The following is a 13,699-nucleotide window of genomic DNA, read 5'->3' as shown; positions in this document are numbered from 1 at the left end:
AAGATACCACCACCCAGGAATCAGCTGAGAATATGCAGCAGACCTCCTGTCATTCCAGCATCCAGCTAGAATGCCCAATTCTCCTCCCCCAATCCCAGAAAAACCGCACACCAGCCCCAGCCAATGGGATGGCTGCTCTGACAGTCACATGACTGCCCTCACTAGGCTTCCAATCATTATAATTTTGCCAGGCCCATGTAGGCGTCGGCGAGTGGTGATGCTGTGAGGTGCCAGAGCCCTGGCAAGGGCCACAACCATGATCACCATGAGGTTTGCAGAGCCCCAAGCCAGTGCTCACCAAGGCATACAAACCTCAAATAACAATTCTTTACAATGGCATTTATGTGGCAGGAGATGCTCAGTGAAGTATTGTTCTCTTCATTTTTGATGTCTAGTTTTGTTTCTCTTAAAGTTATTGGTTGAGGTTTTAGGGTCTGGGTTTAGAAAGCAAGACAAAGGGATTTGATTTGCTGGACACTATTGTTCAATGCAATAAAACGACAAGACTTCCCCACCCTTCAAACCAAAGACAGTGACACTTGGCCATTTATTTTTTATTAATAATAATTACTAAAGACATACACATTTTGCTTTCAAATTTGTTCTTTATGTATGTCACCTCATTGGAACAATTGTTCTTAACTTGGAATCTATGACTTATTAAAATTAATATTTTAAAACTCCATTTTAATACAATTGTTTTTCTTTCTAAGTCTTTGTCTTATTTTATGCACTTAAAAACATTATTAATATATGTGTGACTTCATGACACTGTTAAAAGAGTGCATGAAAGAAACAATTAAAATTAAAAGATCCTACATTATATCCTCACAACCCTGAGAGGGAGGTATTATTATTATTATTATTATTATTATTATTATTATTATTATTATTATTATTACTGTTATTATTATTCCCACTTTACAGATGAGGAACCTGAAGCAAACAGAGGTTGTGCCCAGGGAAACACTGCTAGTAAGTGTCTGAGGCAGGATTCAAACAGAGGTCTTCCTTGCTCCAAATCTAGCCCTGTATTCACTGCTCAATGTTGTCTTTCCCTGTGAGATGAAGGTGAATTTAAAGAGACCCAACCTGTAGAGATCAGGTCTCATGATATGAAGAGCTTCAGTGTATCAGCAACTTACATGAATCCATTCATACATGTATTTATATCTACACATGAATACATATGTTTATATATGTACATTTAATGCAGATATGGAACAAGTTCTAAGTCCTCTCATATTTTGGAAAAGAGATGACTATGTCAAGGATATTATCAGCCAGTAGGTAGGTAACAAGAACTTATTAAACAATTATTATGTGTCTCCATGGTGTTAAGTGGTAACGGTACAAATACAACCAAAAAAGAAAGACAGCCTCAGCCCTCAAGGAGATTACCTTCTAATGGGGAAAGATAATACACAAAAAGGAACTGAAAAGGGAAGTGGAAAGTATGATGGTGAAATACTGAGTCTGAAGCACAGTTAGGAGGGGAATGCAGGGTAGCTGTTGCTTCTCCAAAAAAGCCCCCCAGAAGTCATTCCATTTCCCACCAGGTTTCACTCCTCTGTATTTCTCCATCACTACCACCCCCACCCCCAGGAACCTCTGAATCTTGGAAGATCACTTCAGCCCTGGAACTCACCCTTCATCAGTCCCAGCTACCCCTGTGACCCCTCCCTCTTATTGGAGGTTGGAGAGCTCCTCCAAGCACCCCCATTTAAGGAGGGCACCCAGGAAAACCATCCCTTTATTTCTCACCCAGCTGTACTCTTCTGGACTTTTTTCTTATGCTTAATCCTGAGAACTTCATCCGCCCCCTCTTTTTAGTTTCCGTTTGTGTGTTGTCTTCCCCATTTTGAATGTAAACTTCTTGAGGGTAGGAATTGTCTTTTTGCCTTTATACCCCCATGTGCCTGGCACATAGTAGGAGATTAATAAGTGTTTATTTACTAACAATGGGAAAAGAGGGCATGAGTGGAAGGATATCCTGACATGAGAAGGCCCCAGGAGCTAAAGGAAGCTTCAGGGTGAGAAGGCAGCTAAGGCAAGATGGTAAGTAGAGGGGATACTTTCATTAAGTGAAAGGCTGAATGTGATGTTTCATCAAATGGCTCTCTTGGGTCTTCACATTTAATTTTTTAAAAGTAAATACAATGTGATTTCATTCACTAGTATTTATATGAAAGGAAAACCATGTCCTAGGAGAAGAAGTGAGAAGCTTAGCTTTCCAGGGTTCTTTAGCAGCTGTTTTTGGATTCTACCCTCCCAGCCAGCATGATTTTAAACCCAGATGTGTAGGAATAACTATTATCTTCTTGACACCCACTTCCAGGTACCTCTTCTCTAGAGCTTGAGTTCAGCTTGCCTGCTCTAGCCAGGATCTGATGACAGCTTTCATTATCACTTACTCTTCCTAATCTGATACATGTCGAGGATGTGCTCAGGCACAGCAGGAACCCAAGTACAATAGCTGCCTCAATCAGACCTTTCCCCTATATTCATTCTGTTCATTTTTCCCAGACATACTTTCTGAATCTGAAAGGCAGGTTCACTCACCACAAGTCAAAAGGTATTTACTGATCTCATGCCATGCACCCAACATGGTACTAGGTGATATGGGGACAGAAAAGATATTGAAAGTTTCTTGTGCTTTGTAACTACTAGGAAGAAAGGAAGGAAGGAAGGAAGGAAGGAAGGAAGGAAGGAAGGAAGGAAGGAAGGAAGGAAGGAAGGAAGGAAGGAAGGAAGGGAGGGAGGAAGGGAGGGAGGAAGGAAGGAAAGGAGGAAGGAAGGAAGGAAGGAAGGAAGGAAGGAAGGAAGGAAGGAAGGAAGGAAGGAAGGAAGGAAGGAAGGAAGGAAGGAAGGAAGGAAGGAAGGAAGGAAAGAAGGAAGGAAAGAAGGAAGGAAAGAAGGAAGGAAAGAAGGAAAGGGGAAGGAAGGAGAACAGGAAGGAAGGAAAGAAGGAAGGAAGAAAGAGAGAGAGGGAGGGAGGAAAGAAGGAAAGAAGAAAAGAGAAATGAAGGAAGAAAAAAATAAAGGAAGAAAGAGATAGAAGGAAGGAAAAAAGAAAGGAAGGAACAAAGAAAAGCATATAATTAAGCTTTGTATTATATGACATAAACTTCAACACCAATTCAAAGAAGGGAATGATCAATTTGGCCTGAATTGTTAGGGTAATTTTCTTGGAAGATTAGGTCTTGAGTTTGGTTTCAAAGGATGAATAGGTTCTGGATTATAAGAAAGAAGTGAAGAGGATATTCCAAGTAGAGAAAAAAAACCCCAGTGATTGTCAAGGAGGTAGGAATGATCTTGACTTACATAGGAGGGAGTTAAGTGATTAGAGTGTGGATAAATTCATTTAAGCAATGCAAGGACAGATGTTAGGATGAAGGGTCTGGATTCAATAGGCAGGTGACAAAGAACCATTGTAGTTTCATGAATAGGAGGGTATGACATTGAATAATAGGGTAGAATCATAAAACTTAGAGATAATCTGTCATATATTGTTGCCTCCAGTAAGGTAACACATCACCTGCATTTTGTAGATAAACCATATGAAGCTCCTAAAGGTTAAAGGTTAAGGTGATCTAGAAAATGGGTATTTTATGGCAGCGAGGGATGGATTGGAGGTGGAATATAACGCCTACATGGATGCCCAGTCATTTATTCCTTCTGGGCCTCAGTTTCCTCAGCTGTAAAATGCGTGATTTGGATCAAATTACCTCAAAGGTCCCTTATAGTTCAAAATCTGTGATCCTGTGACCCCTCAGGATGCTATTTTCAGTCATTCAGATGTGGGGAGGATGAAACCCTGAACTAAATCGGTTGGTGGTGGCAGAGGAAGGAACAGATTTGAGAGAAAAGACATGTCTATGGCTATTAATATGTCCATTTGTCCCTCTATATTTGTGATAGAAAATTGTTAATACCAAAGGTAATATTAACTGTCACTATCTCTTAATCATCCTAGCAATGTCAGAATTCTAGTAATGTCCTTGCATTCCTACCCTTGATAGTGTGGATTAGTTTAAGCTGAGCCCCACCTTAAGTGTCCACCCTAGAACCTTTCCTTGAAAACAAAGCCAGCTGGAGCCAGACAGCAGCCCCTGTTGTCCTTACCTCTTCCATTGAGATTTATGGCACAAAGGGTAAAACAGGCAGAATGAAGTTGTTTTCCTTGCTCAGATTGCCGAGGGTAGCCAGCATCTTGTGACCAGACCTTGCTACCTCATACTACCTCCTTCCCCTCTCCTCCTAAAAGTATCAAAACCTTCTTCATGGGTCTCTGGGTTGGGATGTCCATTGGGCACTGCACTCATGGGACATTCCCCAGGCTGGCAGGTTTGCTACCCTATTTTCTCAATTAAAGGTGCTTCCTTCCTCAACTCAAGACTTTGATTTCCGGACTTGACATTTGTTTTCTATAATTCCTTGTGTTCGTTTTAGAGTGGACACAGCACAGTACTGTACACAAGTGAGCACATGACCAGTGTTTTCCATGCTTCAACTCAGGGGTCTGTGGTAACTGGCACAGCCCTTGAAACAACCAAAGTATCATCATCAAATATGGTCCTTACCATCTCTCCTAAGTCCTACTACATATCTCAGTAGCTTATACTCTCTTAGGTGTCATCTCATAACTGGCTCCACCTGGCCCTTTAAGAGCCTAATTAATCACTAAATATAGTCCATAAGTTGCTCTTTGCAACCCCTGCATGTATCTCCCCCCCTACTGTGTGATGCCATCTGGTGCTGTAAACTCATCCTCTCTGTTCTCTTTCAAAGAGCCAGATTCAATGCATTCTAAATCAAGAATGTTGTGTAATTTCATAGCTTCTGGGACTAAGAAAAGATTTGAATCTAATGCCTCCTTGTGGATTGTTTCAGCATAACTAGAGAATAATATGCCAGCTCTTTCCTCAACTGACCTCTTGGTTTTTCTTTATTTTAAAAGTTTTCTCCCATCCCCAGCAAAGGGATCCAAGTAAGCCCCTACCAATAACTGGTTTTTTTCCCTGTCTATATTTTTGTTTAGTTTGCTTTTCCCAATCCTATTTAGGAAACCTAAACTTTAATTCACTTTCCTCTCTCATTCCAGTTGAATTTATGTTATGGTACTAAAACAACTGTTCAGGAATAAGGAAATAAAAAAGCCAAATGTGATGCTCTGACTCTAGCATATCTCCCTAACTAATTCGGTCTTGAGACACTAATCTTCAGGGAGCAGAACACATTGGTGCCTGGGGGCATTTCAGTGCCACATCTCCCTATGGGCAGCAAGATCTCCATTGGACCTCAGATCCTTGCAATCCTTGAGTGTTATGGGGTAAGGGAATGAATATTGCCAGATGAAGTGTGTGGCACCCTTCTGTGTGTCTTTTCCCAAGTATGTGACTTGTCTTTCCGCCTTTCAGTATTCTTGGCTGTTGGCACTTAGATCATCAGCCTGGTAGGAAGGGGAGGGAAATTCTGTGATCTGCCTATTGCCTGCCTCATCACTGGCACACATCATTCTCCCCTGTGGATTCAGGAAGTACTTACAGGAAGGCTTGCTACCTGCCTAACTATTCTCTGCTCTTTTCCTTGCTTGTCATAATGACACCATTCTGTACAAGGGATTGGTGGGAGAGAAAAAGGAGAGAGGGACAGAGGACAGTTAAGATTACATGAGAGTGACCATAATTTCCTAGGCAGAGAAAAATCATCACTCAGTTTAGCTGTTATATAGTTAAGCTTATTATCTCTACTCCGGAATTCAAGAATCACTCAGTAAAGGGGCAGCTAGGTGGCGCAATGGATAGAGCACCAGTCCTGGAGTCAGGAGGACCTGAGTTCAAATCTGGCCTCAGACGCTTGACACTTACTAGTTGTGTGGCCCTGGGCAAGTCACTTAACCCCAAGCCTCACCCAAAAAACAAACAAACAAACAAACAAAATATATATATATATCACTCAGTAAGTGGCAACTCTGCAGAGAGCTCCCAGGGCAACATATAACTTCTATATGTCCTCCCCAGACAAGGCTGCCCAAGGTTCATCATACTGTGTAACTGTATCTGCTCAAGACCATAGCTCATGAGCACTCCATTGATGTGTTTACTTTTACAAGTCAACTGGAAGACATTAAGTTTCTTTTTTTTTTTCATTTTAGAATTTTATTTTCCCAAGTTACATGTAAATACAAATTTTGACATCAAATTTTTTTAAGACTTTGTGTTCCAAATTTTCTTCCTGCCTCCCTCCCTCCCCACAGAACTCAAGCAATTCAATATAAGCTATACATGAGCAGTCATGCAAAACATTTCCACATTAGCCAGGTAGCAAAAGAAAACAGACAAAACCAAAACCAGATAAAGGAAATAACAAAAAAAGTATGCATCAATCTATATTCAGACACCATCAGTTCTCTCTCTATAGATGGACTGCGTTTTTCATAAGACCTTTAGAGTTGTCTTGGATCATTGCATTACTGAAAATAACCAAGTCATTCACAGTAGATCATTTTACAGTATTGCTGTTATTTTATATACAGTACATTTCACGTTGCATCAGCTCATGTAGGTCCTTTTAGGATTTTCTGATAGTTTCCTGCTCATCATTCTTTTCATAGTAAACTACATTTATATATTACTTTAAAGAGAGATATTAGGTTTCTAATGCTATAGCTTGTGCCACCCCCCAATGTATTTCCTGCTATAGTTATCAGTTGATATAATTTAGTCAGCTAGACTCAATTAGCTTTTTTTTTTTTTTGGTGGGGCAATGAGGGTTAAGTGACTTGCCCAGGGTCACACAGCTAGCAAGTGTCAAGTGTCTGAGGCCAGGTTTGAACTCAGGTCCTCCTAAATCCAGGGCTGGTCCTTTATCCACTGTGCCACCTAGATGCCCTCTCAATTAGCTTTTAGAAAGCGGTATTTACTAAGGTGATATGGTAAGAGTAGTTGATATAAAACATGTCCCCACTCCCCCCAAAAATATCCATGACACAGTCTCATGCAGGTACATATAAAGTCAAGGGGAAATAGTCCTCAAGCTTAGAAAGCACATATCGCAAAGAGGTAATTTACAGTGCTTTGGAATCCATTTCCTTGAGCACTCAAGATGATCTCCATAGATAAGGCATAACTTTTCTGATGAATTCTTTGCGGAATAGTTCTCCTGTCAAGGCAAGTGTTGGGGAGGAGATCTGGAATTCTTCCTTCTCAGGGGTTTAGCTGGAATGCTCTTTCCTTGCCACTTGCTTGAATCTCTTAGCTCAAACTTTTTTGATATTCTGTAGACCCAAAGGATATGACCAATCTCCTCAGCCAATCTGAATATACTCCTTGTGCATTCAGTTGATCAACTACAGTTAATCAGGGACTTTTCCCACTGTTAGTCTAAAGCCTATGATTGATTTATTCCATAGAGAAGTATTATTACCTAGTTAAACTATCAGGACTTTACATCTTGACATTTTTAAACGGTGGAGGGTAACTTGATATGCTCAATCAGTTCCCGCCCTTACACTTATATATGTACTTGCTATTACTGCCATTAGAAAATGAGCTCCTCACCAGTAGGGATTATTTCATTCATTATATTTATATCCTTGACACTTAACACAGTGTCTGGCACATCATAAAGGCTTAATAAATTCTTGTGGATTGGTCGATCCTAGGGGCAATAAGGAGACATTGAAAATTTTTGAACAAGAGAGTCACATGGTTCAGTCAACTGTGCAGTGTGTCCAAATCCAAAATGAGAGGCATTTGTTGTTATAAATGTTGCAAGGAAAATGCCCTTAAGTGAAGGCACAAACTTGACCCTCCCCTTGTCTCCCCTCCCTCTCTTCTGCTCTCCTCTTGCAAATGGCTATATGCAACATCCGCACTAAACTGTTACAACCTGTTAATGTCAAATGAACAATCTCTTTCTACAAAGACAGTACAGCAATGTCAGCAATCAAATCTTTGGGAACATTTAAAGCAGCCTGGGGACATTTGTCTGTGGAGTTCTCATACTGATGAAATCACAGGCCCTTGGAGAAGATATTTGTCTTCTTTCTATACCAGCAGTAATGAAAGGATTGAAAGAGGCAGGATGATATGGTGAAAAGAGCATCTGTTGCCAGGGATGGTGGAGCACACCTGTAATCCCAGTTACCAGAGAAGCTGAGATGAGCAGATAGCTGGAGCTCAGGAATTCAGAGGTGCAGGAGACTAAAGCCAATTAAGTATCCATATTAAGTCTGGCACTAATATGGAAAGCCCCCCCGAGGAGGGGGTTAATGAGGGAACAGGGAGGCACTAGGCTGTTTTATGAGAGGCAAACTGGCTCAGGTTGGAAATGGAATAGGGAAAAACTCCCGTGGTTATCAGAAGTGGGATTGGGTCCATGAGTGGTCACTGATTTGTAGTTTAAGCAAGATAGGGAGGGAGGAAAGAAGGAAGGAAGGAAGGAAGAGAGAAAGAAGGGAGAGAAGGAAGGAGGAAAGAAGGAAAGAGAGACAGATAAAGAGAGAAAGAAAGAAAGGGAAAGAAAGAAGGAAAGGAAGGAAGGAAGGAAGGAAGGAAGGAAGGAAGGAAGGAAGGAAGGAAGGAAGGAAGGAAGGAAGGAAGGAAGGAAGGAAGGAAGGAAGGAAGGAAGGAAGGAAGGAAAGAAGGGAGGGAGGGAGGAAGGAAGGAAAGAAAGAAAGAAAGAAAGAAAGAAAGAAAGAAAGAAAGAAAGAAAGAAAGAAAGAAAGAAAGAAAGAAAGAAAGAAAGAAAGAAGAAAGGAAGAGAGAGAGAGAGAGAGAGAGAGAGAGAGAGAAAGAGAAAGAGATTTCTCTCTACCCTTCATGCCTTTGCCTAGGCTGTTCCCCATGCCTGGAATGGTTTACTTATCTTTACCTCTTGAAACCTCAGCTCACGCTGCCTATTATTTAGGAATTCTTTTCTGATTTTCCCAATTGTTACACCCTTGCCCTGGCCTTATTACTTTGTCCATACTATGTATTTACAAGTTGTCTTCCTCAGTAGAACTTAAGTATCTAAGGGCAAGGATATTTCATTTCTGTCTCTGTATCCTCAATGCCTGGTATAATGCTTAGTACTTTGTAGATGCTTAATAATGGCTTGTTGAACTGAACTGAAATAAAACAGGATATGGACTCAGGAGCCTAGGCTTCTTGCCCCAGCCATAAAACCAGTGCATAAATCTCCAATGTGATCTCTTTTTAGAAATTAGTGTGGCTCTTTAAACAAAATGGCCATATAAACTTTATTCAAAAAGTCTGTAAAGTATGACCAAACTTGTTATGGAAATGATTAAAGGAGTTAGAGCACAGAATGTCATAACAGTGTGGTATGCCAATCCCTGTAGAAAACCTTTAGGAAAACTGGAATCCAGGGGCAGCTAGGTGGCGCAGTAGATGGAGCACCTGCCCTGGAGTCAGGAGTACCTGAGATCAAATCCAGCCTCAGACACTTAACACTCACTAGCTGTGTGACCCTGGGCAAGTCAATTAACCCCATTGCCTCACTAAAAATAAATAAATAAATAGATAGAGAGAGAGAGAGAGAGAGAGAGAGAGAGAGAGAGAGAGAGAGAGAGAGAGAGAAAGAAAGAAAGAAAGAAAGAAAGAAAGAAAGAAAGAAAGAAAGAAAGAAAGAAAGAAAGAAAGAAAGAAAGAAAGAAAGAAAAAGAAAGGAAGGAAGGAAAACTGGAATCCAAGTCCCTGGGTTCACACAGATCCTTCTCAAGTGGGCTTGGACACTAATTTGTTGCCAGTTATCTTCAGTAAGATAATTTGCTATTTTGCTATAGCTAAATCCTTTTTCTCTTTTTGTAGCCTCAGCTTCTTTCTCTGTGAAATGGGGCGAGCCCAACTTCCAAAATTATGAGGATTTAATGAAATCAGAAATTGGAAATATGTTGTCAAAAAGAGGATCTCATTTCAAGTTAGATGCTTTATTGATACTTATTTCACATTGGCATTGGATTCTTCATTGTTAGCCCTAGCTAGTCAATTCTCAATTATACTCATGCAGATTACCTGAGGCAAATTTTAAATTTCAGTCTTATTTCATGTAGTCATACAGTATTCTCCTGGCCCAGCTCCCCCTTATAGTATTCAGATATTGATGGAAACTCAGTTTAATATCCATGTACAGAAACATGGAGGAAGGAGGTAAGTAGAGGGGTGATTTAAAGACAATTATTTGTTATTTTGGATTATCTGAGCAGAGAGATTCTTTCATTAGTGAAGATAATCAACAGATGACTGACAAATCTTTTTCCCTTTATTCAACACATCCATTATTCCTTCTCACACTACTCCTTTTATAAATTGGCTATAACAACAAACTTCTTTCCTTCTTTTCTTCAAGGTATTGCCCAGAGATGCACAGCTATCAAGTATCACTTTTCTCAGCCAATCCGTTTGCGAAACATTCCCTTTAATCTAACCAAGACAATCCAGCAAGATGAGTGGCACCTGCTTCGTAAGTATCTACCACAAGGAAGGTGTCTGAGAGGAAGCAGAAACTTCCTGTATAAGACTGTTCTTCCCAGAGCCCAGGCTGTATTCCACCTAGAAACAACAGCAGAGAAGGTGTTGACATTAAGAGATGGTGTAGTGTATGGCTGCCCTTGGGACCCAATCGCACTTAGTAAGAAGCTGATGAAACTAATTCAGTGTAAAGAGGATTTGACTTGTTTACCAATTGAGCCTGTGCATATATACATGTACGTGTGTGTGTGTGTGTGTGTGTGTGTGTGTGTGTGTGTGTGGAGAGAGAGAGAGAGAGAGAGAGAGAGAGAGAGAGAGAGAGAGAGAGAGAGAGAGAGAGAGAGAGAATGTTTGCCCTTTAGCACAAGGTAATGTCTAGTTCCATTGCTGGGGTTTTGCTTCTTTGTTTTGTTTTTATAAACTGAGTTGAAGGCATTCAGCAAAAGAAACCATCACCCACATCTAACCCATTAGTTACTCATGTTTTTACTTTGCTTATAAGATTGTTTTTTCCATCTCAAGCTCTCTCTCAGGTCTTTGTACATCTGCCTAAATGTCCCTGTGAATGTATGTCAGTAATTTTCTGGGGAGGAACTGTAGGTACCTACGTGTCTCTTAGGCAGCAATTATCTTTTTCCTCATCAGGAAAGCACATTAGAACAGCAGAAATAATTCCCATCACATTTAGGAAGCTGAGTGAGGTAGAAAATCCTCCATGATGATAGCTATCAGGTAGCACTGGTTGATTAGCTGACTTTTTAAGAAAATACTTAGAGCAGACACACAACTTATACAGTTTACTAATGAACACAACTACAAGGGACGTGTCTTGTTTGCTGTTGTTGTTAGTCAGGAAACATTTATTATGCTCCCACTAAGTGCCAGGCACTGGGCTAAGCCCTGAGGATGCAAAGAAAGGTTAAGCCATTGTATAAAAATAAATCATATGGAAATCCTGAATTAGAATAGTGCTAAAGAATAGCTTTGTGTTTTCTTTCCATGCCACTCCAGAGGACTAAACCAAAACTTAAATAAGAATATTGAGTTGTCTCACACCCATACATATTGGATCTGAAATATGTAATCCGTAGGAATTTGAAGTTATCAGAACAAGAATAAAATGTGGTCTGTTGCTTAGTGGTAAGACTTACTGAAAATTCCTCGTGATCACTGAATTTTAATAATCTTTTCTCAGCAAATCAAAGTTGAACACTTATCTAAGTTGTTCTCATGCCTTAATTCTTTAGGAGCAGATTTATGAGTTGCCTTATTAAATCATGCAGACATCAAGTATGATTATGCAAGAACTAGACTGAGATAGAGTCCTGATGAGAAAGTTACCTACTAATTCTGAGTTCACTCCCCTTTAGCCTCATGTAACATTCTTGGAGTGTTTCTCTTGTTGGTCAGTCTTTTAGTCAAGTCTGACCCTGTGGGAGGGCTTTCTTGGCAAATATACTAGATTGGTTTGCCATTTCCTTCTCCAGCATATTTTACAAATAAAGAAACTGAGGCAAACAGGGTTAAGTGACTTGCCCAGGGTCATGTAGCTAGTGAGTGTCTGAGGCCAGATTTGAACTCAGGTTTTCCTGACTCCAGACTTGTCACTCTATCCCCTAAACCACCTAGCTGCCTACATTCTTAGAGTATTTTCTTGTAACTATCTAGATTTAGAATTTTTTCCCATGGGAAAAAAATGTTTAATGAAATCTCTCTTCTTAAAGGATGCCATCTTGGATAGTGCTGTATAAATTACTGCTTTTGTAGTAGTAGTCCTGACATGAGAAGCAGTATGGGATAGTGAGTAGATAGAGGAGTCAGCCTCTGAGTCAGGAAGACCTGGGTTCAAGGCCCTCCTCTGATTCCTCCTGGTTGTGTGGCCTTGGATAAGTCACTTAACTTTTTGGTACCCCCAGACAACTCTCTAAGGTTATAAGATGCAAAACAGTCACCAAGTCTGCATTGCTAGAGCTTACTCCCTGGGAATTCCTGCACCAATTAGACCATAAGTTTGGATTGAAGCATGTTTCCTTGAAGCTTTGCTTTTCATGGGACTCCTCTTCTGTCTTGACCTAAAATGGTGCACATAGTCAATCAAGTAGGTGTCCATCTACATACTCCCCTCTGTACAGTCTATTCCCCTTCTTCTGCCCTTTGGAAGCACTCATAACAGGGACTTCCCAACCTACCCTTGCCCCAGGGCCCCTGAATCCTAAAGTCATCCTCTAGAGAACCAGGGAGATAACCCCCTTTAATATCCAAGTTAAACTCCATCTTATTCCATTGTCCCTGGTCCACAGTCGCATTAAAAACTTTCTTCTGCTTCTCTTCTGGCAACAGACTTACGACGGATAACAGCAGGCTTCCTGGGAATGGCTGCGGCTGTGCTCCTCTGCGGCTGCATTGTTGCCACTGTCAGTTTCTTTTGGGAGGAAAGTCTTACACAGCATGTTGCAGGACTGCTTTTCCTTATGACAGGTATGGTGAAAAGAGCCTCTTTCCTCTACCTATGACAGGGGGATCATGTGATTTTCTTGACCTCTCAAGCCATTACTGTCTAAGCCATGACCTTTGTTTTGGGGTTTCCCAATTATAGCTCTTCTATTAAAACATAGTAAGAGATGTCTATCATCTCAATAAGGGTCAAGGGGTACATCAAGCAAAGAAAACCAAAAGACCAGAAAAAATACCCTGTTATTTTCTTCTGTAACCGGAGTGGTCAGTTTGACCAGATGGTTAGAAGATGCTGCTAAAGTGTTGTGTTTGTGGTCATAAATGGACACTGAGGCAGAGGCTGTAGCTAGAACTGCACAGGTCACCTTCATTAATGGAAAATCCATTCAAGGCCCATGTCCTACTTGAGTGTAAGTTATTGCCATCATCATTCTGTGCATAGAATAATGCAATTTGGGGTTAAAATAATTAATGATACTTTACTTTTGTTTAACACTTTTTTAGTAATTAAGTGATTTCACACACGTTATCTCACCTGATCCTTACCATAGTTCTGTGCACCAGGTAAGGAAGGTTTCATTGTTTAAATAAGGGAACAAAAACTAGACAAGATTAAATGACTTACTTGGCGATTGGTGGAGCCTGAACTTGGACACAGTTCTTCAGATTTTAAACTCTGTCCATTGTACCCTTAACTGCCTTTGATCACAGGGCACAGTTATTCTGTAGGGATAAAGTTGTACTTGAATACAGAGAATACTATTAAG

The 13,699-nt window shown here is 40.5% G+C and overlaps 1 protein-coding gene across 1 annotated transcript in view; it reads left to right on the top strand.

The window, feature by feature from the left end:
• The window catches only part of TMEM178A (transmembrane protein 178A), an 80,371-nt gene that overhangs the window by 55,973 nt on the left and 10,699 nt on the right, over positions 1 to 13,699 (top strand). Inside the window, exons 3-4 of the mRNA XM_043988716.1 lie at positions 10,357 to 10,470; positions 12,819 to 12,956. Coding sequence (XP_043844651.1) covers positions 10,357 to 10,470; positions 12,819 to 12,956 — 252 coding nt within the window. The remainder of the gene's footprint in view (positions 1 to 10,356; positions 10,471 to 12,818; positions 12,957 to 13,699) is intronic.

Source organism: Dromiciops gliroides, chromosome 2 (genome assembly GCF_019393635.1).
Source record: "Dromiciops gliroides isolate mDroGli1 chromosome 2, mDroGli1.pri, whole genome shotgun sequence".
In the NCBI taxonomy this organism is placed as follows: Eukaryota; Metazoa; Chordata; class Mammalia; order Microbiotheria; family Microbiotheriidae; genus Dromiciops; species Dromiciops gliroides.
The sequence above is the reverse complement of the archived record's forward strand: the minus strand, read 5'-3'. Positions and strand labels throughout refer to the sequence as shown.